This window comes from Nanorana parkeri, unplaced genomic scaffold (assembly GCF_000935625.1).
Source record: "Nanorana parkeri isolate BGI_ZX_2015 unplaced genomic scaffold, ASM93562v1 scaffold680, whole genome shotgun sequence".
Taxonomy (NCBI): domain Eukaryota; kingdom Metazoa; phylum Chordata; class Amphibia; order Anura; family Dicroglossidae; genus Nanorana; species Nanorana parkeri.
The window spans coordinates 350,598-378,209 of record NW_017306948.1 but is presented as its reverse complement, the minus strand read 5'-3'; the positions used below and the strand labels follow the sequence as shown (position 1 = coordinate 378,209).

The window sequence follows — 27,612 nt, the reverse complement described above, 5'->3', positions numbered from 1 at the left end:
TCAGATAGAAGATTGAGGGGAAGGACGATGGTCAGATATAAGACTGAAGGGAAGTCCGGAGGTCAGATATAAGACTGGAGGGAAGGACCGAGGTCAGATAGAAGATTGAAGGGAAGGACGGTGGTCAGATATAAGACTGAAGGGAAGTCCGGAGGTCAGATATAAGACTGGAGGAAAGTCCGGAGGTCAGATAGTAGACTGAAGGGAAGGCCGGAGGTCATATATAAGACTGAAGGGTTCCGCTTTAAAAACTCCTCTAGATCCCCTTTATTTAAAAATGTAGTTTCCAGCCTGTCTAGTCCAGACTGTTTCTTGTGGTTGTGTTAATGGCGGGCTGTTGTTCCAGGTTATCACACATCTGTATTTGGAGTGTACAGCGACTGTCTTCTTGACAACCTTCCGGAATTGAAGAACAATGGATGTACAGTTGACGTGATCCCAGCTCTGCCCCGCCTACAGATCAGCACGTCGCTCCCCAGGTGAGCCCGCCATGCTCCATTTTGTAATTTATAACATAACAGGAAAGGAAACTCTCCATGTTGTAAGTTATACTTTAAGCTTCAATTCCCCAGCTAACATTGGGAAGTGACGGCTGCGTCTGATTGGATGCTGTGAACAACCTATTTGCATTAGTTGTTCTTGCGATTTACATTGTATACATTTGTGACCTGAATATTTAAATCCCAGCTCTGGGCTCTGACCTTCAATCAAGATTCCTTCCCCCCCAGAGTATCTCCTGCCAGTGTTTTATGCTTTTTCACTTACCTCTTTCCAGATGACTTCAGGCTGGTCATGTGACACTCTGGGTCATCTTCCTTTTTGCCTCTTCTCTGGTGATGCGGCATCTTTGAATATGCTGAGAGTGGTGCTGACGTAATGGGGTCAGCGCCACTTTCTGAATCACTATGCTGTGAATAAAGGGCGCCGTGGTGATGCCGCCTTAAGAGGGTAGGTCTTTGATGCTAAGCACTCATAGTGTGTCCTCTGTCTTCCTCTAACCCTAAGCTGGAAGACTGAGGACATCTTGTGATGAAAAGGGGGCAGCACCGGAGAGGAGATTTGTCATGCAGACCAAGCTGCAAAAATTTGGAGGGGTCAGAACTGCTGTTGGGTTTTTATTGCTGATTGTGTCCCTTCTGCGTAAATTCACTTCCTGTATTTGTTCTGGTGACCATTGTCATAGGACGAGTGAGTGATGGACAATCCGACATTTTTCTGTTGTCACCCCAACAGGAGGTGAGGGGTTTTCTTCCAATGGGGCCACCTGTTCTGGAGATATCTGTCTGAATTACCCCTCAACCTAGACAGATTTTTCTCTCAATCCCTGTTGTGTCTCTGGAATGGATGGAAATTTCCCCTAATGGTACACAAGCAGCAAAAATAAAACAGACAAGAGGATGCAACCCTCCCTATTATGGAAATAAACATGATGATAGTAAAAAAAAGTTAGTAATTTGACTGATTCTGTGTCTACTAACATTGGTACTCTTATCCCTCCAGGTCAGCTCACGCTTTGCAGCCATCCAACGATGATGTGTCCACCCACGTATCTGTCCAGCTCTACAACGGAGAGACACAAAAGGTTCTCATAAAACTGGAGAACATTGGCACCGAGCCGCTGGAGACTCTGGAGGTGTCCTCCAAGATTGTCAATAATAAAGGTAGGTTTCTTAAAGCTGAACTCCAGGGGCAAAAATAAAAAAAAGATTTGCCCTTAAGGTAGACCCCCTCCACACAGCAAGGGTTAACTGCTAGTTTTGCCTAGGGGGCGATGGATAAGGTGCTGTAGTTCCTTGCTCATGCAGGCTTCCTACTCTTCCCCTTCTGTACTTTGAAGTCTCGTCTCTTTGCTCCCCGGCCGGTCACAGCTCTCTGATGTCATTGCGTAAAATGCAGGACCAACAGCCCTGCATTGCATGTAAGGACACCGAGGGCCCATACAGTTGAGAAGAGCACTAGCTGCCAGGAGAGCGAGGAAAAGGTAAGTATTTCACCTTACTCATCATCCCCTAGGCAAAGCCTGCAGTTAACTCTTGCAGTGAGTCCCCCTCCCCACTGCAAGGGTTGACTGCAGTAAAAGTCTTTTTTTTTGCCGTTCAAGTGTCTATTGAGAGTGGCCAGTGGATAGGATTAGGGTGTTTAGGGGTTAGCGTTACTGCCCACTGTCAGTGGAAAGGCAGATGGCACGTCTTGACAGCCCTATAGCTGTCATCACAGTTTTACTTTAGGGGTTGTTCACACCATGTCCATTGAGCTCTGTTTTTCGGTACACCGCTGCACATGTATGGCGTGAACAAGGCACATAGAAAACAGTTGTGCGGTGGTGTCTAGAAAAACGCATGGACATGGTGTGAGGAAGCCCTAAAGCAGGGGTGGGCAAACTCTGGCCTTCCAGCTCTGGTGAAACTACAAATTCTATTAAGCATTGCAAAACTCTGACAGCCAGAGACATGACTCGCAGATGCATGATGGACTATGTAGTTTTGACACAGCTTGAGGGCCGGAGTTGGCCTACCCCTGGCCTAAAGCCTATCTCCAGCCAATTTTGGTTCCCCCCCACCCATTTACACATTAAAATTGTCCTTTCTGATTCTGTCACCACATGGCCTTCCATGGTGCCTCTTTGGAGACTGGTCCAGGCCAATCCTTTTGCTGCCACTCATTAGGATGGCACCCTGCTGCTACTGGAGTCTTCAGGACCCTAGGGGGACCCACCAGTAAACCCAATGTGAAGCCCCCAGGTCACCAAGCAGTAATGTGGCCACCCATAAAAAGCACCCTCCCACCATGCAGTCCAGAAGATAGAAGACTTGGTACTCACATGACCATGGATACAAGTAGGTGTTTGGGCCATATTTCAATCTACTAGGACAATAAGTTGCAGGTCGGGGAAGGGGGTCCATGGCCAGACTTCCGCTTTAAGGATGAGTCATACAATTGGAGGAACAATATGTGTAAATGGCTTCTGCAGAGATTGATATTTTCTGTTTTCCTTTCTTTTAATTAAAAACAAAGCAGAATCAATAAAACACAATATATGTGATCAATAAACACATTATTTCAGGTAATATTGCAATATTTTCTTTAGAAGAAAAAAATAAATAAATCTGTCACATTTGCCGCTCGGCCTGTTTCCTGTCATAAAAAATCCAGGCCCCTTACCTTCACCTTCTTTCCATAAATGTGTATAGATTGATATGCAGCAAGGATCATCGTGTCCCAACTGCAATCTCGCATTTTCAAGAAGGCATTAGACTGAATTTTAATGCTCTCTGTTCTCTTCTTAACTAATTGCCCAGCGCGGCGTGTGACGGGGACCGCGAGCGGCGCCGTAGATTCTACAGCGGAGAGGCCGACTTACTTCTCGCCCGTATATTTTTATAAATATCCTCCCCATTCCGCCTGGGTGAACACCGCGTCTCCCACTGATGCTGCTCTTCTTCCACCTTGTATAACTCAGGCTTTTAAAAGCAGAATTAATCCCCGCGGGTTGTCGGACTTACCTGATCAGGAAACCGCATTAGTCTAGTCCCGAAAGATTTGCGTTTGCCGAGATTGATGGGCGCCTGTAATTTATCTTTTCAGCCTAATGGTTCGGTTTGCATTAGCAAAGATTGCATGGGGAAAAAAACACGGAATGAAGACAGAAATCTTCTTTGTGAAGGACTTCGTATAACAACCAACTTGTTATTAACTCAATGGTGCCTTGAGATGGAACTGCTGGCAAAGAGCTACACTGCCTGTTAAAAAAAAGTCATACGCTGCAATATTTAATTGGACCGCCTTTAGCTTTGATTACGGCACGCATTCGCCGTGACATCGTTTCTGTAAGCTTATGCAATGTCACAACATTCATTTCCATCCAGAGTTGCATTCATTTATCACCGAGATCTTGTAGTGATGATGGAAGAGTTGGACCTCTGAGTAAAGTCTTCTCCATCACGTCCCAAAGATTCTCAATGGGGTTAAGGTTTGGACTCTGTGGTGGCCAATCCATGTGTGACAATGATGTCTCATGCTCCCTGAACCACTCCTACAGAATCTGAGCCCGATGAATCCTGGCATTGTCATCTTGGAATATGCCCAATGTGCCATCAGGGGAAAAAAAAAAATCCATTGATGGAAAAACCTGATGATTCAGTATATTCAGGGGGGCAGCTGACCTCATTTTTGGGGCACATAACGTTGCTGAACCTAAACCTGACCAACTGAAACAACCTCAGATCATAACACTGCCCCCACAGGCTTGTATGTTAGACCCTAGGCATGATGTGTGCATCACTCCATACTCTTCACTTCTTACCCTAATGTGCCCATCACCCTGGGACAGGATAAATCTGGACTCATCACACCACATGACCTTTTTCCGTTGCTCCCGAGCCCAATCTTTATATTCTCTAACAAATGAAAGCCTTTTTTGGGGATTAGCCTCACTGATGAGTGTTTTTTTAAGGCTACACAGCTGTTTAGTCCCAATCCCTTGAGTTCTCTTTGCATTGTGCGTGTGGAAATGCTTTTACTATTAACCGCTTTAAAAAAACGGCCGGCCGGGAGCCTTCTGGATGTAGTAGGCCGTGTTTATACGGCCTGTTAGCCCCGCCCACTGGTGCACGCGTGTGGGAAAGACACAAAATTTTAAAACAGGCAGCGATGCCTGTTAACGTACTAGTGATCCGCCTGCACTCGGCCAGACTGAAAGACAGACCTATCTTTCCACTGCAGTTACTCAAGTGCATAGCACCGCACTGATTTTGAAAAAAATGTTTTGCATTGATTGAACAAATATATTGCAACACTCTCAATGGCATATTAAGGCCCCATTCACATGGGGGCTGTTGCTGCGTTCGGTACAGATACTTGTTGCAGGAATTGTAGTTGTGCCCATTCAGATGCAGCCACTGTGCCCATTCAAAGTAATGACAGGGCGACAGCAGCCACATCTTTCAGTGGCAGTCTGCATGTAATCATACATGGTGCGACTACCTGCGGTTCAGGATAGAAGATTGTTCCTGGATGCAGGATAGATTAGTTTACAGACAATCATCTGCCTCAAACCTAATGTGATCATACCACGCACGATGATAGGCTTACCGAGGTGGCTGCTGTTGCCCTGTATTTTACTTAAATGGGCGCAGCAGGCGCATCTGAGCGGGGGCAGCTGGGATTCTTGCCGCAAGATCATATGACAGGGTGGCAACGCAGGAGAACAAATGGTAGACAGGGCCAATGCATTGTCACTCTATTGCAGGAAGCTCATGTACAGCCTTCACAGCAGGATCACCCGGCCTTATATGAATGAAAGCTGCAAATTTCAAAATATTGATACACAAGGCTTGCCAGTTTGTGAGGGTGTCAGGAACGTGTGTGCATGTGAGCTCCTCTCCTATTCCAAACAAAGCTATTGCTAAATGCATTGTACTTCGTATGTGACAGGTCCTCTTTACTAAAGGAATACCAGGTAGCCCCTTATCCTATAAGGCAAACATTAAAGTGCACAGCCGATCTGAAGCTGCCAGTATATCAGCCCATTTGTAAAATAAGCCCCGCAGCATAAAATACATTCCTGATGATTTGGCCGCCCGTAGCGGCTCCCCATGGCTGTTGGTAGAAGTCCTTATGTTTGTTGCTGTGGACAGGTGCAACACTCTCTCACACTTGTAATTAGCTGATTACAGGGAGGGAAGGTGCGGTGTAAAGTGCTGATAACAATGGAGCGCACCGTCAAAGGGTGCCGCTTCACCGAGCCAAGACACCCCCCCTTTTCCACCCCGCCGAAAACAAATCTCTTGGAGTAGGTGACATCCTGCTGGGTGCTGATAACGCTTGTTAGCAGAGCCGCCGAATATCAATTTTCTGCGGCTTATTCTCTGCGTCTATTATTTTTTTCCTCTGGAGTGTATACATGTCTGGTGTGTGATTGGGGCGGGAGTGATGCTGCCTCTTGTTTACTGTCCTTCAGGGGTTTGTTTTATTCCAGGAAGAAATGCTTATTATGTTCTGATTGATGGTTACCCTTAAAACTCGTAGTAGAGGAAGATAATGGCCGGGCCGTGCTTTCTCATATTATTTCTAACCCTCAGCGAACCGCAGGTAAGAGCCAGTTTTCCAATATTCAGAGTATGATGCGGCTTGGTTCCCTCAGTTGTAGGGAATGGAAGGATTAAAAGTAGGGATGCACTGATACAGGTGTTTCGGTATCGAGTACGAATACTGATATTTTGGCATGGAGCCGGTGTTCTGTCGAAAGCTCCAACTCCTCGAGTTCTCCAACTGCCTGGCTTCTGGTTTTGGTTCTGGTTAGAACTAAGGGGTTTGGCCGAGAAGACCACCCACTGCATTTGCCTATACACATACTACACAGCAATAAAATATTAAAATTAACTAGAATCACAGTAATCCAGCACGTTATTAATCTGAGTTGCCCCGCTCAATATAGCCGCCGCTTGCAATTAAATTGAAGAGGGAAGCAGATTGGTTACTATGGGCCACTGCTTCAGATTTTGTCTGCTCTAGTTTCGATAAATTCCCCCCTCATTAGCTTTAATGATTGGAGACAATTGGATCATCATGGCTTGTAAAGTGTTCTCTTCCTATGGATTCTGTGCCTTGATCCTCATAGCTGTATGTCTGTGTGAGGTCATCTAAGGCACTACTGCCTCTGACTTCTAGCCTCACCATTTAAATTTGGAGAGCTGTAGAGCAAGGATCTCACTGCTTCTGCTCTATTCATTCTGTAAGTCGGTGCTTCCTCCACCTCCCATGCTGCATCATTGCCACACCAGTCATCAGATTACCAGTTATCAGGGAGGCAGTTCACGAGGAAGCAAAACCCTGCTTCTACCAAGATGGCTGCCTCCACACAGAGACACAGTGGTGAACAAGTCATGCAAATAAGATAATATTCAAGAGGGGAAGGTCCTACAGCCACACCCATAAAGCAATATGTGGACAAAAGAGACCGTTCCGAAGCCAAAGGGCTAGAGGCTGGAAGTCATGGAGGGCTTTTTAGGCAATTATAAAAACTTCACAGACACTTAAAACTGTGTAAAAATATCATATTTTATTAAAGACATTAAACATATGAAACAAAAACACACAGTATATGCATATTGGTGCTCAGCCTAAACTTGGTAAGCATAAACCTCGTATACTCATATACAGAGATGATGACAAGTTATGATCAGTGAGTTCTTAGTTGGAATCAATGGGCGGTTACCGTTGTAGAAAACCCTCTACGCATTTCGCCACAGCCGTGGCTTCATCAGGAGGAACATATGATGTGGGTGATTGTAACCATATATCAATATAGCAGCAGCTATTGTCCCATTGGAGTGAGCAAAACGGGACTGCAGAGGCTTCAATAGTCACAACCTTGGTTGCCCCTAGGTGGAAGTGGACCGCAGGAGAAAACCAAGCAACGAGGAGAGGACTGCAATGGAGATGTTGCCTGTTGATTCAAATAGCATAGCATGTGCGTCGAAGCTTTCCAAGATGAGCAGCAAATGCTAAGCTTATGCTAAGTCAGTGATAGCAAAAGGATCAGCTGCAGGGAGACCACAGTCAATAGTGGTGTCCAGTCCTATGCCCTTTGCGTGCCGTTTTTGGCTACAGCTTCCACTGTACAAGTCCTCTTGAAATACAAGCGGTGAAACTTTTCTTTGGATTATTATTTTTTTTTTTCCATCTTTGTTGCTTGAAATTCTAAGTATCTTCCTTGTTTCTGCAGATAAATTGTACGGTGATTTCCTGACGTGGGATCTGGAGCAGACGCTCGCTCAGCTGCCACTGAAGCCGGGAAAAACGGCCACTTTCACCATCTACATCAAAGTGAAACTTGACTTCTCGTGCCAGGAAAATCTCTTGCAGGATCTCAATGATGGTAAGATCTGTGCACCTATGTCGCTGCATGTAAATAGTGTTCCTTTCCTCTATGTGTGTTAGCTCTCCATAGAGACATTTCATATTAATGGAAACCTGTGCTGAGGGAAATACAAACACTGCCCCTGCTAACCTCTCCTTCTGAAAATGGTGGTTGCTTGGCTGCCATTTATTGAATTTGGAAACGTATTTAAAATATCATCTACAACGGGGTAGACAAATGTACATGGAACTCAGGAGCCAGTCTGTCCAAGTCGGGAGCCAATGGGATTTTTTTTAAGGGCTCTATTGGTGACAACAACTAGAGAAAACCTCAAAAGTAAGGCACCAGGTGGAGTTTTTAAGGAGCATTGGCTACCTGGCACCTGGGAATCAAATGTCTACAAATAATCTTAGTAAGAGCAGCATGAGCGGAGCACATCCTAATAATTGCCACCTAACCATTACCTCCTTCTGTAGACGTTACCTTAAAACAGCTTTTCTCAACCAGGGTACCTTGCGACTTCCTCAGGGGTGCCTTGAAATTTTATGATGGTAGGACTCGGATGTGAAGAGGGGACTGAGGACCCTGATGGGAAGAGGGGACTGAGAACTCTGAGGTGAAGGAGGGACTGAGGACTCTGATGTGAAGGAGGGACCGAGGACACTGATGTGAAGGAGGGACCGAGGACTCTGATGTGAAGGAGGGACGGAGGACTCTGATGTGAAGGGGGGACGGAGGACTCTGATGTGAAGGGGGGACCGAGGACTCTGATGTGAAGGGGGGACCGAGGACTCTGATGTGAAGGGGGACTTAAGGACACTGATGTAAAGGGGGACCTGAGGACACTGATGTGAAGGGGGACTGAGGACTCTGATGTGAAGGGGGACCTGAGGACACTGATGTGAAGGAGGGACTGACGATTCTGATGTGAAGGAGGGACTGAGGACTCTAATGTGAGGGAGCGACTGAGGACTCTGATGTGAAGGGGGGACTGAGGACTTTGATGTGAAGGGGGGACTGAGGACTTTGATGTGAAGGGGGGGGGGGGCTAAGGACTCTGATGTGAAGAGGGGACTGAGGACCCTGATGTGAAGAGGGGACTGAGGACTCTGATGTGAAGGGGGACCTGAGGACACTGATGTGAAGGAGGGACTGACGATTCTGATGTGAAGGAGGGACTGAGGACTCTAATGTGAGGGAGCGACTGAGGACTCTGATGTGAAGGGGGGACTGAGGATTCTGATGTGAGGGAGCGATTGAGGAATCTAATGTGAAGGGGGGACTGAGGGCTCTGATGTGAAGGGGGGACTGAGGGCTCTGATGTGAAGGGTCGACTGAGGGCTCTGATGTAATGGGTCGACTGAGAACTCTGATGTGAAGGGTGGGCTGAGGACTCTGATGTGAAGGGGGGACTGACGGCTCAGATGTGAAGGGGGGACTGAGGACTCTGATGTAAAGGGGGGAGTCAGGGCTCTGATGCGAAGAAGGGACTGAGGACTCTAATGGGAAGGGGTGAAGTGAAGAGGGCTCCTGATGTGAATTGGGAACTCCGAAGTAAAAGGGAGTTTCTAATGTAAAGGAGGGCCTCTGATGTGAAAGGGGAACTCCTTATGTCAACAGGGCTTCTGAGGCGAAGGGGGGGACTTGTGATGTGAAGAGGGGACTCTGATGTGAAGGGATGCTCCTGATTTGAAGAGGGGCTTTGAAGTGGGAAACTCCACTTTTTGTGCATTTTTGCATGCCCCCCCCTCCCCCTAAAATCTTTTACATTATATACTGGGGCGCCTGAAGATTGTGTTATGCTTTAAAGGTACCCCAAGTGACACCCTCATTTTGGTGGATGTAGGGGACACAGGAAGGGCCACAAAATGGACCTATAAACACGTTGCATCATCAGAATGATTCACTATACGTTACAGGGGCCCCCTTTTATTTATTTTTTGATTTTGATTCAATTAAAATGCAGCATGCCTACATTTTTTTATCAACACGATTCAATGCACTATTGTGAACGGGGCACATAGACAATTGTTTTTAGAGCATCCTTCCATTGAGTTATTTAATGCAGCTCAATGTACCCGGTGTGAGTGAGCCCCAAGTCTTTGTTTTATTCCTGTTATATCATACAAAGTAAATGTTACAGTTCTTTTGCACAGTGGATAAGCTTTCTTTCCAACCTGAATGTGAAAAATGCATATACTTAGGTGCATAACTTGTAGTACTCAGAAGACAGGTTAGCCCAGCAGATATAAAACTCGTTGGTATACATCATACCTCCTCAGGGCTCTCCTGTGTACAGCTACCCCGAGAAAGCGGATAGATCCATTTCCTGCGGTGTGCTGAGATGTCAAGTTAATGTACAGTCAGACTTCATCTTCATACTGACAGCACATGCTGAGAGCATTCTCAATTTTCTTCCTTTAAAGAGCCAATGTAGGTAAAAATATTGTACCGCTAATAGTATTCAGCATATAGATTCCTTTTTTTTTTTTTTTTTTTAGCTCACATTACATTTCACATGTTTTTTATTTAAATGTTTCTTCACATTTCCATACAGACCAAGCTATCCAGCAAAATGACAGTTATCGCGGTCCCTGGCTTTCACGGCTTAGTTGTGCTGAAGCTGTTTGGCTGGTAGGACGTTAATGGCACACACACACTTTTATGTGTTGCAAGATGGCTTTGAGGTGGACTCAACACTGTCCCTTCACATTTATATGTGGATCCAAGCACAGAGATTAATGCAAAGGCTTCCTTAATCAAACATGAGCATTGATAAACTCAATACACTACAGCATCCTTTTTCAACCAGGGTGCCTTCTGGCTTTGTCAGGGGTGCCTTCAAATTTTTGCACAGTTGTATGCATTGCATGGTGCAGGTGAACCGGCTAATCCAGTGTGGGTGGTATCAGGGACCTTCCCCGGCATTTAGAAGAGGACAGAAGTCTGGCCTCCATCCAGACACGCTCTGTCTCCCACCATCTGCTGGGCTGTGGTGAGAATATAAGGTAGGAACTTAAGATTCTGATGTGAAAGGGGGTTCCTAACGTGAAAAGGGGTCCTAATGTGAAAAGGGGTCCTCATGTGATGAGTGCTCCTGATATGAAGAGGGCTCCTGATGTGAAGAGGGCTCCTGATGTGAAGAGGGCTTCTGATGTGGAGAGGGCTCCTGATGTGGAGAGGGCTCCTGATGTGAAGAGGGCTCCTGATGCGAAGAGGGCTCCTGATTTGGAGAGGGCTCCTGATGTGGAGAGGGCTCCTGATGCGAAGAGGGCTCCTGATGCGAAGAGGGCTCCTGAGGCGAATAGGGCTCCTGATGCGAAGAGGGCTCCTGATGCGAAGATGGCTCCTGATGCGAAGATGGCTCCTGATGCGAAGATGGCTCCTGATGCGAAGAGGGCTCCTGGTGCGAAGAGGGCTCCTGATGCGAAGAGGGCTCCTGATGCGAAGAGGGCTCCTGATGCGAAGGGGGGTGCTTCGGTGACGAGGGGTGGGCTCCTGATGCGAAGAGGGCTCCTGAGGCGAATAGGGCTCCTGATGCGAAGAGGGCTCCTGATGCGAAGATGGCTCCTGATGCGAAGATGGCTCCTGATGCGAAGATGGCTCCTGATGCGAAGAGGGCTCCTGGTGCGAAGAGGGCTCCTGATGCGAAGAGGGCTCCTGATGCGAAGAGCGCTCCTGATGCGAAGAGGGCTCCTGATGTCATGGGGGCTCCTGATGTGAAAAGGGCTCCTCATACGAAGAAGGCTCCTGATGCGAAGAGGGCTCCTGATGCGTGAAGAGGGCTCCTGATGCGAAGAGGGCTCCTGATGCGAAGAGGGCTCCTGATGCGAAGAGGGCTCCTGATGCGAAGAGGGCTCCTGATGCGAAGAGGGCTCCTTATGTGAAAGAGGGCTCCTGAAATGAAGAGGGCTATGATGTGAAGAGGGCTCCTGACATCATGAGGGCTCCTGATGTGAAGGGGGCATCTGAGTAGACGAGAGCTTCTGATGTGATGAGGGCTCCTGACATGAAGGGGGCATCTGAGTAGACGAGAGCTTCTGATGTGATGAGGGCTCCTGACATAAAGAGGGCTAATTATGTGAAAGGAATCCAATGGGAAGGGGGGCTCTTGATTGTAAGGAAAAGCTTCTGATGGGAAAGGGGGGGCGGGGGGAGGGGCTTCTGATGCGAAAGGGCAATACTCTGATGCGGATCGAAAAAATCTAGGCTTTTTTTGTGTGTATTCCCCCTAAAATTTATACCAGACCAGAATAAGGGTCAGGTATAGATTTTGGGGAAACTATGTGTTTTTTTAAAACATTTTTTCAATGTTTTGCCTTGCAAGGCAACAATACAAATGAGGTGCAATAAGTAGGGATGCACCGATACCGATAAAGGCAGTCCCCGGGTTACATACAAGATAGGGACTGTAGGTTTGTACTTAAAGTGACATTAAAGGCAAAAAAATGTTTCCCTCCCCCTCCCCATGTAAATGTTAGCACTTACCTTAAATGATGTCTCTTTTTCCGGTCTTCCTCTTCTTTCCCCCCGTGTTTTCATGTGTCCCTCCAGCGGTGCGACGTCACTCCGATCCAGCGGTGTCTGCATGCGGGTGCACGCGTCCATAGACTTACCTTGCGTCTCTGCTCGTCTCCCGGCCGAGAATCGGAACTGCGCATGCGCCCGCCCCAAGATCCTTTGCGGCCGTACGAGCAGTTCCTGATTCTCGGCGCAGCGATAACGAGGTAAGTTTAAAATGATTTCGCCCGGTTACTTAATGGGACTGCCGGGATCAGTATTTGGTATCGGTGAGTACTGAACAAAAAAATATCTGTACTCGTACTTGATACTGAAAAACAGGTATCGGTGCATCCCTAACAATAAGCTATGGGACTCGTTGGGATGTGTACCTTGAGGCGCAAAAATGCACCTTCGCCTGAGTAGGCAAAAATCCTTGCCCTGGCTTGCATCATCACGGTGCAATTCGTGGGGTTGCGCACCTTAATGACGCAAGTTGAGCACTTCACTTGAGTAAAGGAAAGTCACATGACTTAATCTGTAGGTTGATCTCTGGAGTCCCGCTTTAATCCTCACTGCCACTATTCTCTGGTTCATTGCGATGAGCCACAATGAGATTCCCGGGTCCTTTGCCCACGTTTAAATTGAATTCTTTAGAAAGCCTATACCTGATATTTATGACACCGCCGGAGATCTTCTGCGTAGTAATGCATTATTTTCCCGTTTCCACTCCTCGCCTTATCCGCATTAATTTATCACTCGAACAGCTATTATAAACTCAGCTAGTTAAAGAGCTTTAATGTGCCTATTGTAGGAATCTGACTCCAGGATGATAAAACGCCACGCTTCCATTTTCGCTCCTTAGCGCCTCTGTTATATATTGAGTGCGGCGGCAGTTGCTGGCGAGGGTTTTCACTGCTGATTTTGTCTGATCTATTATTGCTGTCCGTAGTGGAGTTGTCAAATCTTGTAATTTTCTTCTCCGGGAATGAGCTGTGTATTTGCTGAATCCCACAGAAAAGAAAGTCTCTTATAGTCTAACTCATCTCTTCAAACACGTATATATATATATATGTGTTTTTGTACTGCTTGAGCGGAAATGGGATTTTTATTGTTAGGCAGGTGAAAAGGAGGACTGAGGAAACTTGTTAAAAACAGAATCGGTTTGCTCATTGCAAGCAATTAGGTAGAGGTGAGTGATTTGCAGTGTCTGAGGCTTTCTTCTCTTTTCAAAGTAAGGCCCAGAATTGCTTTTGTAAGCCAAGTTTTTGACGTCATTTAAAGGGTCATTTAAATGACATTTTAATATTTAGATGGTGGAGTGTTACCACTTGGCCATTTCCTCTCTTTTTTTTTTTTGGAACCTGTTGGTAAGATCTCTTTGCTGAAAACCTGCTGTGCCCATTATGAGGGGCTCCCACCATCCCAGAGCTGAGTTCCTAGGTCTCTACACCTGCTACACCCAGAATGAGGGGTCTCACCATCCGTGTGCTGAGTTCCTTGGCCTGTACACCTCCTGTGCTTATCATGAAGGGTTACCACCATCCCGGTGTTTAGTTCCTGGGACTGTACACCGCCTATGTCCATTATGAGGTGTTCCCACTGTCCCTGTGCTGAGTTCCTGGGACTGTACACCTCCTGTGCCCATTATGAGGTGCTCCCAGCATCCCTGTGCTGAGTTCCTGGGTCTGTACACCTCCTGTGCCCATTATGAGGGGCTCCCACCATCCCTGTGCTGAGTTCCCGGGTCTGTACACCTCATGTGCTTATAATGAAGGGTTCCCACCACCCCAGTGCTAAGTTCCCAGGCTCTGTACACCTATGCCCATTATGAGGGGTCCCACCATCCCTGCACAAACACCCAAAACTCCAGATGAACAGAAACAAAGCTGAGAATTATGACAGGGAGATCTCATTGTTGACCTGTCATTATATTATATGACCAAATGCATGTGGAAAACCCTCCAAATGATGGAGTTCAGGTGGTTCCAGTGGAGGGTCCTGTTATTACAACAGTATACAAAGACATTTAAAACAATTGTGCTCTGCAGGCCTTGTAATAGCAGTTTGGTGAAGGCCCTTTTCTGCTCCAGCATGACTGCGCCCCTGTTCTCAAAGTCAGCTCCATAAAGACATGGTTTGAGGTGTTCGGTGTTGGGGAACTTCAGTGGCATCCACAGAGCCCTGATCTCCACCCTACTAAACTTTGGGATGAATTGGAATGCCAACTGTGAGCCAGGTCTTCTTACCTAAGATTATTAGTACCTGAGCCACAAAATGCTCTTATTGCTGAATATGTCCAAATTCCCACAGACACACTCCAAAATCTTGTGGGAGCCCTTCACAGGAGAGTATTGACTGTTATAACCATAAAGGAAGAACAATTCAAAACCCATGTTTTTGGAATGGGATGTCCAACAAGTTCTTATAATTGTGATGGTCAGGTGTCCAGAAACTTTGGCCAAAATAGTATATAAGAAGCTTCTGGTGGCAACATGCTATAAATATAGGAGCGGCCATTTACCATCCTATGACTGAAGGAGCAAGTTTTGCATCTGTCATCCTAATCCTTGTTTTGTAGCCAAGTTTTTGACGCCATTTAAAGGGTCAAGCTGACCGGAAATTACATTTTAATATTTAGATGGTGGAGTGTTACCACTTGACAATGTCCTCTCTTTTTTTTTGTGAACCTTTTGGTAAGAGGGATAGAGAAACAAATACCCATGGAGACCCGTAACTGTAAAAAAAAAAACCCGATGGAAGCATTGTCTTTTTACAATATAAGGAAGACATTACAATCGCAAAACAATTCAAGACAAGGTGGTAAGGAGGGCATTCTAACTGTCTGTCTGTCTATCTATCTTATATTTTGTAATTTTTTTTTTAATGCTGTTATTGTTTTAGACAATTGCAGTCATACTGCCATCTATAGTCTGCAGTGTTGTTTGCCAATTGTAACCAATTTTTTGTTTCTGCTGCATGAGGCCTTCAGCTTGCATGTGATCTGCAACCTGATAGCTGACAAAGTGGTCACATTACTAGAAATCATTTTGATTGGTCCTCTGATTTAGGGGACCGGAACTCTCAGTGACATTTGGGTCTGACAGCTAGCAGCCACACAAAGCTTCGGTTAATAGCTGTCTAAGGGAGGATTAAAGATATCCTCAGCCAGGGGAAAATGGTGCAAAGAAACATTAACCTATAGATTGCGCATGTGTGTTTGTGGTTGTGGGGGGGTGTTGAAGCACCATTTACTCACCTTTCCTTCTCTCTCTTGCTGCTTCATTCAGCTGCCAGTAGCGAAATACCTGCTACTCCCAGATATGGAGGAGCATGTGGTTCCTGTTATGTGACAGCCCTGGTCTGGTCACCAGCACTGTTGGATGGGGGGTGTCCACATCCCTGTGTTGGACTTGACTTCAGCAGGCAGCTTCTTATGCTTCTGACAGCTAACAGTGTGGGGAGGAAGCAAAATAAAGGTGAGTATATGCTCCTGGTGGTGGGATTGGGGGGGGGATCAAAGTGTACCTGTTGCATTGACCTTGTAAATAAGTTAAAATGATAAAACTTTCTAAAAAAAAGTTAGCCCTGCTACATACATCTGGTGCCCCATTGCTGTGACCCAACCCTTACCCCAGCCTCACTGTGGGCGCTGGTGAGGTTGGAGCTTCCTGAAAGTTTTGCCTTCACCTGTCGTGTTTGAAAAATCTCCATCTGGCATTTCCGAGCCTGCGGGTTCTGGGACGAGGAAGCCGCTTCAAAATGACACCTGAGGAAATTTTTTTTATTTTTTCCCCCTGTTTCTTTCCTATGTCTTCCCTTTCGCTGTCAGAGAATGAGAGACGCAGTAATTAGACCCATTCGTTGTTCTTCCATCTCTCCCCACAGTCAGGCACAGCAACAAAGGCTCATCACCGGCGATGATATTCCCTTTCTAGTGTTAGTTTTGTCGGAGTATAATTTGTGTTGCAGACAACAGGTCGGACGGCGCCTTTTGATCTTGCGAGACACGCGAAGCAGCGTTTGATCACCTTGTAAAGGCCAATTTGTACATGCTGTGCCATGCTTAATGGAGAAGTGGGATAATTACGCTGTGCCAAGAACGACAGACCAATCATGCGCTTGGCACCTAGATGGAAGAGCGAATGTTTCCGGCTGTGCAGGGGTGAAGGGGTTAAGCCAGAGATGAAAGTCCTCGCGCAAACTCAGGATTGTTTTGATTGCTAATGATCAGTGAAATGTTTTCTAATCTCCTAATTGTCGACGTGCGTGTGCGCCCTTCATCCCTGCGCCATGGGGCTGCCAGTGATGCTCTTTGTATTTGCCATTCGTGGAAAAAACAAACATTAAATTGAAGGGAAAAAAAGTGTGTTTTTATTTCTTTTTTTTTTTTTTTTATAATCTGTCCGCAGTTATTAGAGTAATGAGTATTTTTTGGCGTAACATTTTAGAAGCTTTCTGCACCATGTTACTGTCATGGTGCCTAGGCCTTGGTGCTATTCATCTATGGTTTCCTCCCACACTCCAAAGACATGCTGGAAGGTTTATTGGCTCCTGTCTAAATTGGCCCTAGTATGTGAGATCGGGACCTTAGATGGTAAGCTCCTTGAGGGCAGGGACTGATGTGAAGGCGCACTATGTAAAGCGCTGCATAAACTGTCAGCGCTATATAAATACCTGTAGCAAATAAACATAAAAACATAGAACCAACTAAACATCTACGCGGCATTAAAGAAGAACTCCAGGAACTTTTTAAACTCTTGCACTTCAAGAGTTAAGTGCTTGCTTGTGCCTAGGTGCTAAAATAACAAAGATATACTCACCCAAAGCTCTGAGGAGGCTGGCTGTGACAGTGTTCCCTCCAGCCTGTCTTCCCCCTCTCTGCACCATTGGAATCTTCCTCAGCATCCTCGGTCCCAAAACGTTGCTATTTTGTACAATTCACGATTGGTCCGATTAAATGGACATCAAAGATATTTACTGAGTGCTGGTGATTTCTGCTTCCCACTGTTTGTTGCACGGCGCCATCCGTGATTGTCACTGCGAGCACCACTACAAGTACTTGGGCCGGGAGCGCTGTGAGGAGTACAGAGGGACTTACTGTTTTCTGCCATCTTTGAAGTTAAACTCCAGGCATATAAAACATACAAATGAATGACACTCTGTAGTCATGAATACATTACTTGGAATGCACCGATACCAGTTTTTTAGTATTGAGTACAAGTATCGATATGTTGCTTTCGGTACTCGTCGATACTGAGTACCGATACCGGTGCTTCCGCTGGCATGGAGCCCGCTTCCTGATTGCCTGGGAAGCCGGCTTCATTGTGATTGGCCAGCAAACCGGCTTCCCAGCCACTCAGCAAGGAGTCGGCTGTTCGGCTGGCTCGATGCTGATTGGCCAGGATGTCGGCTCCATGTTCCCCTTTCGGCACTGCCGGTCAGAGGAACTTTTCCTCTGACCAGAAATTCCGGTATCGGAGCATTGGGCGAGTACTCGCCCAAATACTCGGTATCGGCACCGATACTAGTACCTGTATTGGTGCATCCCTAATTATTACCTGTATTTTAGTAAATACAAGCAGCGTAGGCATCCGAATTTGATCCAATATCAGCCTCTCATAATCTTCTGTACAGCAGAGCTCAGAGTGGGAGAAGGAGAAGCAGCACAATGAGCTGATTGGGCTGCTCTCCCCATGTACTAAGATGCCCATGTACTACATTCTAAAGGCAGTAGAAAGCAGATCGACGGAGAGATGAACTCATCTGTCGTCTGCTTTTCTTTTCACTGTTCAGTTGCTGCTTGGGGAAGGGGGCAGAACCTTTAAATGTTACTAATCTGAGGCAGCGATAAATCAGGTCTCTGCCCTGCCATGTGGCAGATATGTATAGATCCTAGTCTAGTAACCCCCCCCCCCCCCACACACACACACACAATGCATTTTATCTGTTTATTTTCCTAATTGCCTAGATTTCATTTTTATAGTATGCATGTCATGAGAGAATTATGGAGGCTTCATGACAGGTGCACTTTAAGGCCTAAAACAAGGCGATGCATTTTAAATGTGTGTTCCCTATATATATATTTTTCAGGACGATTCTTTAACTGTTAGAGTTTCTATGTAGCTAAAAACATTCTAGAGCTGATCATTTAGTCATGCTTTGATTTTTTATTTTCATCCTTTTTGCCATCTCAGGGCTGCTGATTTCCTCCAGACTTTTTTTAGACCCTTTCCTGTCTACATGCACTCGCTCCAGAGTTGGCTGCTTATCATTGCTTTGAACTGATAGTGCCAGTGGTGGACCATGCCTGTGCAAACGTGCGTTGGAGTATGCGACAGGGTGACAACATAGATGAGTGTTGTTACACTATAACTGGAAATACCTGAACAAGAACCTTCAAGTGGGTGCGGCTTGCTTGTGTATTCTTCTGTGGGCTCCCAGGAAGTGGGTTGAATGGTGCTGGGGGGGTCTTTTAACCCAGACGTCGGGCTGCTCTGGACCTAGGAAGGGTAAGTCTTTGGGGGACAACGCTGGAGAGGAGATGAATATGCAGAGAGCTTCTTTAAAGCAAGGTCTGTTTTAATCCATTGGAATCCATTAAAACTGCAATATGTGTTTGGCTGGACTTGTCCATTGAGTCCCGTAGCAATGGAGTTGTTATATATGTGCAGTAGGCCACACTGACCCACCATAAGTCTCCTCGGGCTATGGAGAAGGTCACGCAAGTTTAAAAAGGATACAATCCGAATGAGTTTCTTTGAAGTTCCTGGAATTGTCACACTTTATGAATTGTGGTTTCCCCAGGCTTCAGGGATGTGTGTAAGAAACCCAGTTACAAGAGGGTCCCATCGAAGTGATAAATGTCCTCATTCGGTCCCTGACACGACCAAATAATGCTATTGTGGGGTCTCTGAGCGCTTATAAACGTAGACCATGCGGATAACTCTGTATATAGAGCTGTTGATGTCTGTATGAAGCGATATTACTCCTCTTGACGAGTCATCAGGGGGTTCTGTGACCATGGAACGTGATTCCGAGAAGAGGAAAATAATGTGTCACGTCATCTGGGAAAAGAAAATATGAAACAAAATAAATATAATATGAAACAACCAAGATACCTGTACATGGACTGAAAGTTAAAGTGGAACTGCGGACAAAATAAAATACATTTATGATATTGTTTGTCAGTAACATTAACACAGAAAGTGTTTTATTTCTGAGTCATAACATACTTTTATAACCTGGTGATCCAGCCAGTAAGATTGTTCTCTTTCAACTTCCTTTATCAGGCCAGCAAAACTGGCAATTGGAGGGTTAAGACAAACCATTGAAAAACAATGATCAGCTTGTATTCATTACTTTCCTTTATCCCAAAAGGAAAAAAAAATCCTAAGTAGGGTTAGGTTTTAATGTGTGTTCTGTTTCAAATGCCACTTGCTGACTCGGCACAATCCACAGGCAGCTTAACTCTTCAATAAGACACACAAGTTGAATCCACAGTATAGTATCATCAGATGAGTGCAGTACAGAGGAATTATTTTTAGTCATTTGAAATATAGGAAGACAATGACTTTCTATACCTCGTCCCTGCACAAGGGTGTATTCAGAAACAAATGCAGGCTTATTTGCATACAGCATTAAATACGCCTGTAGCTGCAGCTGCGTGTTTTTTTTGTTCCATATAAATGTATAGGAAACGGGATGAAACATAGTTCACAAAGCATTATGAGGGGAATCTATCAAAACTGGAGAAGACAAAATCTGGAGCAGTTACTCATGTGTCACGTACCGGGTTGGAGAATGAATGTGTGAGGAGACCTCCATTGCACCTTGTGTCCCGAGGATTCTGGAGTTGAGGACATAGTCCAAACAGGCAGCGAGTGGTACGGGTGCCAGTGGTGATTACACCGTGCAAGCTGGACAGAGCAGGGCAGGATCCGTAATCAGGGTCAAACGAGCCAAGGTCACACCAATCGGGCAGGCAAGGTACAAAAGGGATGAAGCAGAGGCAAAGTCCAGTAAACGATCCAAGGTCAGGGGCAGGCAGTAAGCAAGAATGGTCATGAACAAATCCGGGTCAGAAGTCAGGCACAAAGGAATCACAAGGCAAAGGAATCACAGGAACACAGGGGAGCTGAAAGACAATCCAGCAATTTGGAGACAGGCAGGCTGGGTTTAAATAGTGTGATGCATTAGCACATTGCGTCACTTCCTGTGTGCTGTTTGGCACGCTTTTTCACGACCATTTCCGTGGCGCGCGTGCATGTGCGCAAGTGCCCGTTTTACAATGGTATGGAAAACGGGACCCTGCGCACTAACAGATGATCTCTGACACCATGGAAACCAACAGCTTCTATCTTTCATTTTCAAGGCTTAACTGAACAAATAGAAGAGAGAATCTGATTGGTTAATAATGGCAACTGCTCCATATCCTTTCTGCTTCAGTTTTGTTAAATTCCCCCCTCATGAGTTTTTGAAAGCGAGAACGGGGTAGAATATATATACATTAAAATATATACATTACCTTTAAATCTAGGGATGCACCGATACCAGTTTTTCGGTATCGAGTATGAGTACCAATACTTTGCTTTCGGTACTCGTCGATACAGAGTACCTATACGGGTGCTTCTGCTGACATGTAGCCGGCTTCCCAGCCAATCAGGTAGCCGGGAGGCGGGTCATTACTCGCCTCCCAGCTTCCTGATCGCATTGGAAGCTGGCTCTATGTTCCCCTTCCTCTGACCTGAAGTTCTGGTATCTGGGAAGGTATTGGAGCATTTGGGAGATTATGAGTACGAGCAGCGGTGCATCCCTATTTAAATCCCAATTAAACTTTCAGTTACCATCATCTAAATACCGCCCGGTTCCATCGAAACAAATGTTGTGCATGCTGTAGAGAAGGGCACTAGCTCTCTGTGATAAAGCAGAAGTCTGACATGCCCTTATAGACTTATGGCTTTGCAATCAATAATTTGCATGCTCCCAGGTGGTTGCAGAGCTCAGGCTCAGCAGGGGGGGGGGGGCATGTTGAAGCTCTGCAGAGAGACCAAGGCTTCCATGCAAAGAACAAGTATGCTGGCAGCGGTCAGGCTTTCATATTCAGACTGTGGCTACTTTTCAAAGGTGAAATCCTTAACACTTTGCACACTTTTTTTTTTTATGCACCTGGAATGCATTTGCTGATTTATACTAAAGGTTTGGTTGAGCTCACAAAGTTATATAACATCCCCTGTGTGTTCGTTTTCGTTTCCTGAAAAGTATCTCCGCTGCAAATGCAAATGGACGTTTATGTAAATGAGTGTTAATGTGTTTTATTTGTAAATGCGTGTATGTAAATGTGTTTTATTTGTGTAGGATTCCGTCTTTATTTCATGCTGCGTTTTTTTTTTCTTTTTTCATTATGATAATTTTTATTGCTCAGCCGTTTACCAGCAGTGAATACATAATATGTAATTAAACCGAGAGATACAATGGTCTATTTTTAGTTCTGCACATAAGCGAGTGTCCTTGTTCGCGCCGACTTCATTTATTTGCAGTGGAAATGAACATGCTGCCGGGATAGATGGATGGTGTAATCCGGTTATTTGAAGCCCAAGATCACCTTTGTATTTTTTGACGTTTTCCGCTCAGTTCTAATTGGCATTCTTCTCAACGCTTCATGAAGGTCTAAATTGGCTTTTCCTGCCTGCCTGCTGCTACATATGTTGCCAAATTATGCAGCTTCTGTGTATATAGAACAATGTGACTGTGCCTCGGCATGGACGCATCCACTCCCCTTCCTGCATTGGTGGGGCTTGCGCCCATTTTGCTCTTGGTAGAACCTTTTAGGTCAACCTGTTATGGCCTTCGAAAGTGTTTAAAGCTGAACTTCAGTGAAAAGAAACCTTTACCCTTGTGGTGGGGATAGGTTGCCTGATCAACCTATCTTGATCAGGCAACATATCCCCACCTTACCTTATTTCTCGATCCCCCACTCTTCTCCGCTCAGTCAGGTGCCAACGAGTCTGACCAGCCTAGGCGTGATGTTTACACAAAGTTTCCCTATAACTGTATCCAATTGTGAGTAAGCTGTGGGTGAACCATCAGCATCCTCACATAAAATGCCAGGACTATTATTGCTGCTTTGTACAGGATGACATCAGAGGGCTGTGACCAGTCAGGCTTTGGAGTATAGGCGAAGAATGAGAACCCCATTTTACGCAGGATCTTGAACTCTCAAAGTCAACATTAATCCCTTTCCCCTCCAGAGGCTAAGCAAACATACAGGCTGCTACAACACACATACACACACATCCTCTACACTTTGCTAGTGCATGGAATGGTCTCTATATGAGGATGTGCTAAAGGTACTTAGCTTCTAGTTGTAAATTCTGTATTCGATCTGGGCTTTGTGGCTATTAAGCATTCACAGGAAAACTGGCTTCTGGTTGCAGTCTCTCTCAAAGTCCTTTGTTTCAGTGAAGTCCTGCTTGGTCAACTTATTATCTTGAGGTCCTCCTCCTCTGAAGTTCCCCTTCACTTTGGGCTTCTGGCTTTTTAGTCAGAATTTTTGGTAGCCCACCTGTTGGCAATGCCCCTTAACACTTGTAATAAAACCTATGCCATGTGTATCTTGCCTTTTCCACTCTAGAAGGCAGCACAGTACCATAAATGCCATCAACAGTCAGTCAGGTGCCAATGAGACTGACCAGCCTAGGCGTGCTGTTTACACAAAGTTTCCCTATAACTGTATCCAATCGTAAGTAAGCTAGATACGAATAATGGAGAAACAATAGAGGGCAGCTATACCATTGCCAGAAAACAAGTTCGGCTGAATGGAAGGCACTCTACCCCATTTGCCAATTGTGAGAAACCAGCTTTTCTGTAAATAGTTGTTCAGCTTAACAATGCACTTGGTTAGCTGAGCACACCAACCATCTATTTCCTGTGTGTGTGCCTGAAAAGATCTATTTACAGAATATAAATTGTACAGTGTATGTACAATACAGTATCATGAGCCTAGTGTCCATTCTAACATAGCAACTGATTTGACGGCTTAAGCCTCATTTACATGGGTGACTGCCAGCAAAAGTCTGCAATTCTAACTAGGTAGAGATACTAGCCTCATGCACGTGTAGAGTGCGATCAGCCGCAGTAAGATTTGTGTACAAGGCAATGGTTGGCATCACTGCTGTTTGCAAGTAATGGCTCGTATCAACAGTTTTATGGGATTAGGGCTTCTGACCTGCCCTGCATGGGGACAGTTTGCATCCAGGGCTGGCGGTTCTGGCCATGTACAAACTAGACCCAGCTAATCATCCAGTTTGTATGTGGTCATTACACAGAGTTCTGCCGTGTCCAGATGTGGGATTGAGCCATACCTGAATGCAGCAGCCCATTGGCCAATCTGAATGAAGCCCAACACAGATATCTTTTTAAACCATAGCAGGTTCACATTGAAGACTATCTGTAGCCATTTAAATTTTTTTTAGCCCTATAATTCCATAAGTAAGCCACATCTTACCTGCAGAAGCCATATCCCAACATCCTTCACTCTCCTTACCAAATATTACAGGAAATATCACACCATAGCTGAACCCATCCCAATTTTTTGGCCTGCCAAAGATTGCATGATGTTTGCGGTGGGTGGAATGCCATCTCAACCCTAAGTTGTGTAGATGTGACAAGTCATAGGGAAGCATGCACTGATCTTAAGGTCTGTCTCTGGGATTAGCCCTGATGCTCCCCACTGGAGGCCTCCCATTGTGTATTTACATTTTTTTTTTTAACACTCACTATTTCATTTTTAAGGCTGGTTATGTGACGAGTAGGGTCCTCTTTGAATCTTTACTGGCTGTGGCCAGTTCTCAATAATGAGTAGGGCGGTGCTGACATCATCACCGTTTGCAGCATTACAATGTGAGTACAGGGCACAATGGTGACTCCCCCTCAGAGACCAGGCCCATGACACCCTGCATCCACATTATGTCCTCAATGTTCCAGTTTGAACTCTGAGCATCATTCAACCCAGAAGAGCAATCACATCTTGTGGCCAAAAGGATTTACTGTGGGGGACAGCTCCTGCTTTTTTATGCTGCTGGGGTACATTTCCTAAAAAAAAGAAAGGTTTGCATTCAGAATTCCAGGGAGAAAGCTGTCCAAGCTGTGGGACCCAAAGCCTTGTTGGTCCAATAAAATAAAACGTTACTTATCTATTTTCTCAGATGGCATCAGTGTCAGTGGTCTACCGGTCTCCAGTCCCTTCCGACACATTGTCAAACCCAGGGCCGAAACAAAACCCTTTAACCCACCGGAGAGCAGCAAGTCTAGTGATTTCAGCCATGTAAAGGTAAGAGCCGGTTTCTTTATGGTATTTTTCATAATAATTTAGTGATGTGAAACTGGGCACTTACTGTATGTCACAATTGTTTATTTTAAGGTGTATTTATAACCAACCCTTTAATATTTGGTCTTTATAGAGGAGGGAAGAGTTGGAACCCTCTACTTGGAAAAATGAATAGGTAGCTCTGGAACCTTGGGGTTATCCTATTGGTATTGATATCCATTAGTAGTGCAATGGTGTTGGTACAACTTGTCTGGTTTCTGGACTCGAAGCTTCTACCCACCAAAGGATTCACCCCAAGTTCCTTGGTTTGTAGCACAAATCACTGGATCTAAGATTTAAGTGCCTCACTACAGACCCACATGCAAATGTATTCCAATGTAAGATCAGTTAAAAGACCAAATAAGGAATCCCAAATAATTTGGGAGGCCCACACTCACCCTCTTAATCAGGGCCAAGAAGTCCTGATGAAGTGGCCGAGTTTCCCCCCCCCCCTCCCCCCCAACTTGTTGGATTCTCAACATGGACAGTCTCATGTAATGTGTCTTCAGTCTATGACTTTCTTCTGATGCATGTGTCCATTCTCCAGCTCCTATAGTATTTTTGCAGTCTCTGTCTCCTGCAATCCTTGGCCATCTCCTGTACATGTTTGCAGTCTCTGACTGGCTCTTGTAGCATGTTCACAATTGCTGGCCATATCTTGTAGCATGCCCACAATCACTGGCCATTTCTCGTAGCATGTCCACAGTCACTGACCATCTCTTGTAGCATGTCTACAGTCACTGACCATCTCTTGTAGCATGTCTCCAGTCACTGACCATCTCTTGTAGCATGTCCACAGTCACTGACCATCACTGACCATCTCTTGTAGCATGTCTTCAGTCACTGACCATCTCTTGTAGCATGTCTAGTCACTGACCATCTCTTGTAGCATGTCTACAGTCACTGACCATCTCTTGTAGCATGTCTACAGTTGCTGGCCAACTCCCGTAGTATGTCCACAGTCTTTGACCATCTCTTGTAGCATTCCCAATGTCTCTGACCACCTCCTGTCGTATGTCTGCAGCCTCTGTCAGCTTTCTATGTTATTACATTAACTGAATCTCTGTAACAAATAAGTTGACCACCATGGATAAAAATACACACTTTATTTTCTAGGAATTATTTTGTTTGACAAACTAATAAACCTACTAGAATGCCTTATAATTTTTTCATGCTTCTAAGGGCTTCCCTTAAAATGACCAATTCTCTGTTTATAATCCCAGACGTTCCTCACAAAGGTGATCCAACTTCTGATACAACCATATAGAGATGATCCCTCGTTTCTCATCACTGTGCATTCTGCCAGGGTGGTGAGAGCTCCCCGGGCTTCCCAACACCAGGCTTTGGTCTCCTGGCTTTGCAGAGCCTAGGTCTGTTCCTCCATCCACTCTTTCAAATTCTACTGGATAGATGTGACTGCATTGGCGGATGCTATCTCCAGATGGAAAGCCCTGCAGGCGGCTATGCGATCAGTAACACTACTTCTTCTTGGGGATTGCAGGGGCTTGCCCCCTTTTTTTTTCTGTTGGGTGTCCTTGCCTGCCACTTAGTTTTGGGACTGCTATTGGAGGTCCCAGGCATTGAAGACTAGAGTGCTGTGACCTCTAAACATTGCAGGACTCAGCTACCTTCCCCCTTTTTGGGGTTCTTGTTTATGTTGGCACAGTCAAGTTGTATCTGTTGGGAAGGATTTTCCCTCTTCTATGCAGAAGTATAACCACTAGAGGGAGCTGACCCCTTCAGCTTTACATAGTTTACAAACATCCTGTAGGAGACAGTATACCAAAATGTTTCAGGCTTGTTTCACACCAGGGGATCTCGCACGAAACCACACGGTCACGTAATCGCATACCACAGCCGATCGCGCTGGCAGTGCCATTATTTTCTAATCGTAGTGAAAGTTAGTATTTTCTAATGGCACCCCAGTCGTGCCAGGCAGATTGTCATACCGCCCGTGCGATTGTGGTTCAAAAAACGCATGATGTGTGTCAAAAAAATAAAAAGGTACATGATATAACCCCATTGAAATAAATGGGGCCGCGCGGCAATCGCTGTGTGCAATCGTGCACGATCGCGCGGTCCTCCGTAATGTGAACCTAGCCTAAGACTAGAGCCATGTGTCCTCCAATCAACTACTGCAGAAAAGGATTTTACCATGAGCACTCCTCTGTGTCACCATATTGCAACATTGTAACAAGGTGAGAGGCTGCAGCAGGGCTTATCTGTGTCATAGATTTGTAAACCCAGGCACCAGGATTTACATGACTGGTGTCACCTGTGACCCAGAATCTCAGTCAGGGAAGTAGATGCTGACCCTGGATGATGCCTAAGCAGCGATGGCTCAGAGTACTGTCATCTCTGCAAGAGGTAATACAAACCTGTAATTGTTACAATTACACAACATTTAACATTGTTGCTGGATACACTTTAAGATGTGTGACCAGCACTAAAGGGAGCCTGGAACAGCATTTTCCCCCGGGGAGCCTTTTAGCCGTTCTGCTAATTTTTCTTTATCTATCCCGGGAAGACTGTTAGAGACGAGATCGCTCTTCGGTTGCACTTACTGATTTCTGTCTGCCTTCTTAAAATTAAACAGCTGTCCATCACATTTGTGCTATAGATAAAGCTCTGGTCATTTACATAACACAGAGGGAGGATTCTGGAGACTTTGTCTGGAAACCGTGCAAAAGGCAAAAGGTGCTCCTGAGGACAGCCGCTCCCATCTTGGCGCAGAGCTATTTTTAGCCTCCGTTTGTCCCATGTTGTGCTGTTTAAAGATTCATTGCAGGCTGTTAATGGGTCTATTTATAACCGGCGCTGCCAACTGCCAGAGCCCAAGTGCTGTGATAAATGGTAATTCTGTTCTCGGAGATCCCTGCCATGG

General features: G+C 45.6%; 1 protein-coding gene across 1 annotated transcript in view; it reads left to right on the top strand.

Annotated features, from left to right (window-relative positions):
* TRAPPC9 (trafficking protein particle complex 9) overlaps positions 1-27,612 on the top strand; it is a 171,630-nt gene that overhangs the window by 88,599 nt on the left and 55,419 nt on the right. The window contains exons 14-17 of the mRNA XM_018563618.1: positions 347-479; positions 1,501-1,661; positions 7,727-7,879; positions 24,568-24,692. Coding sequence (XP_018419120.1) covers positions 347-479; positions 1,501-1,661; positions 7,727-7,879; positions 24,568-24,692 — 572 coding nt within the window. The remainder of the gene's footprint in view (positions 1-346; positions 480-1,500; positions 1,662-7,726; positions 7,880-24,567; positions 24,693-27,612) is intronic.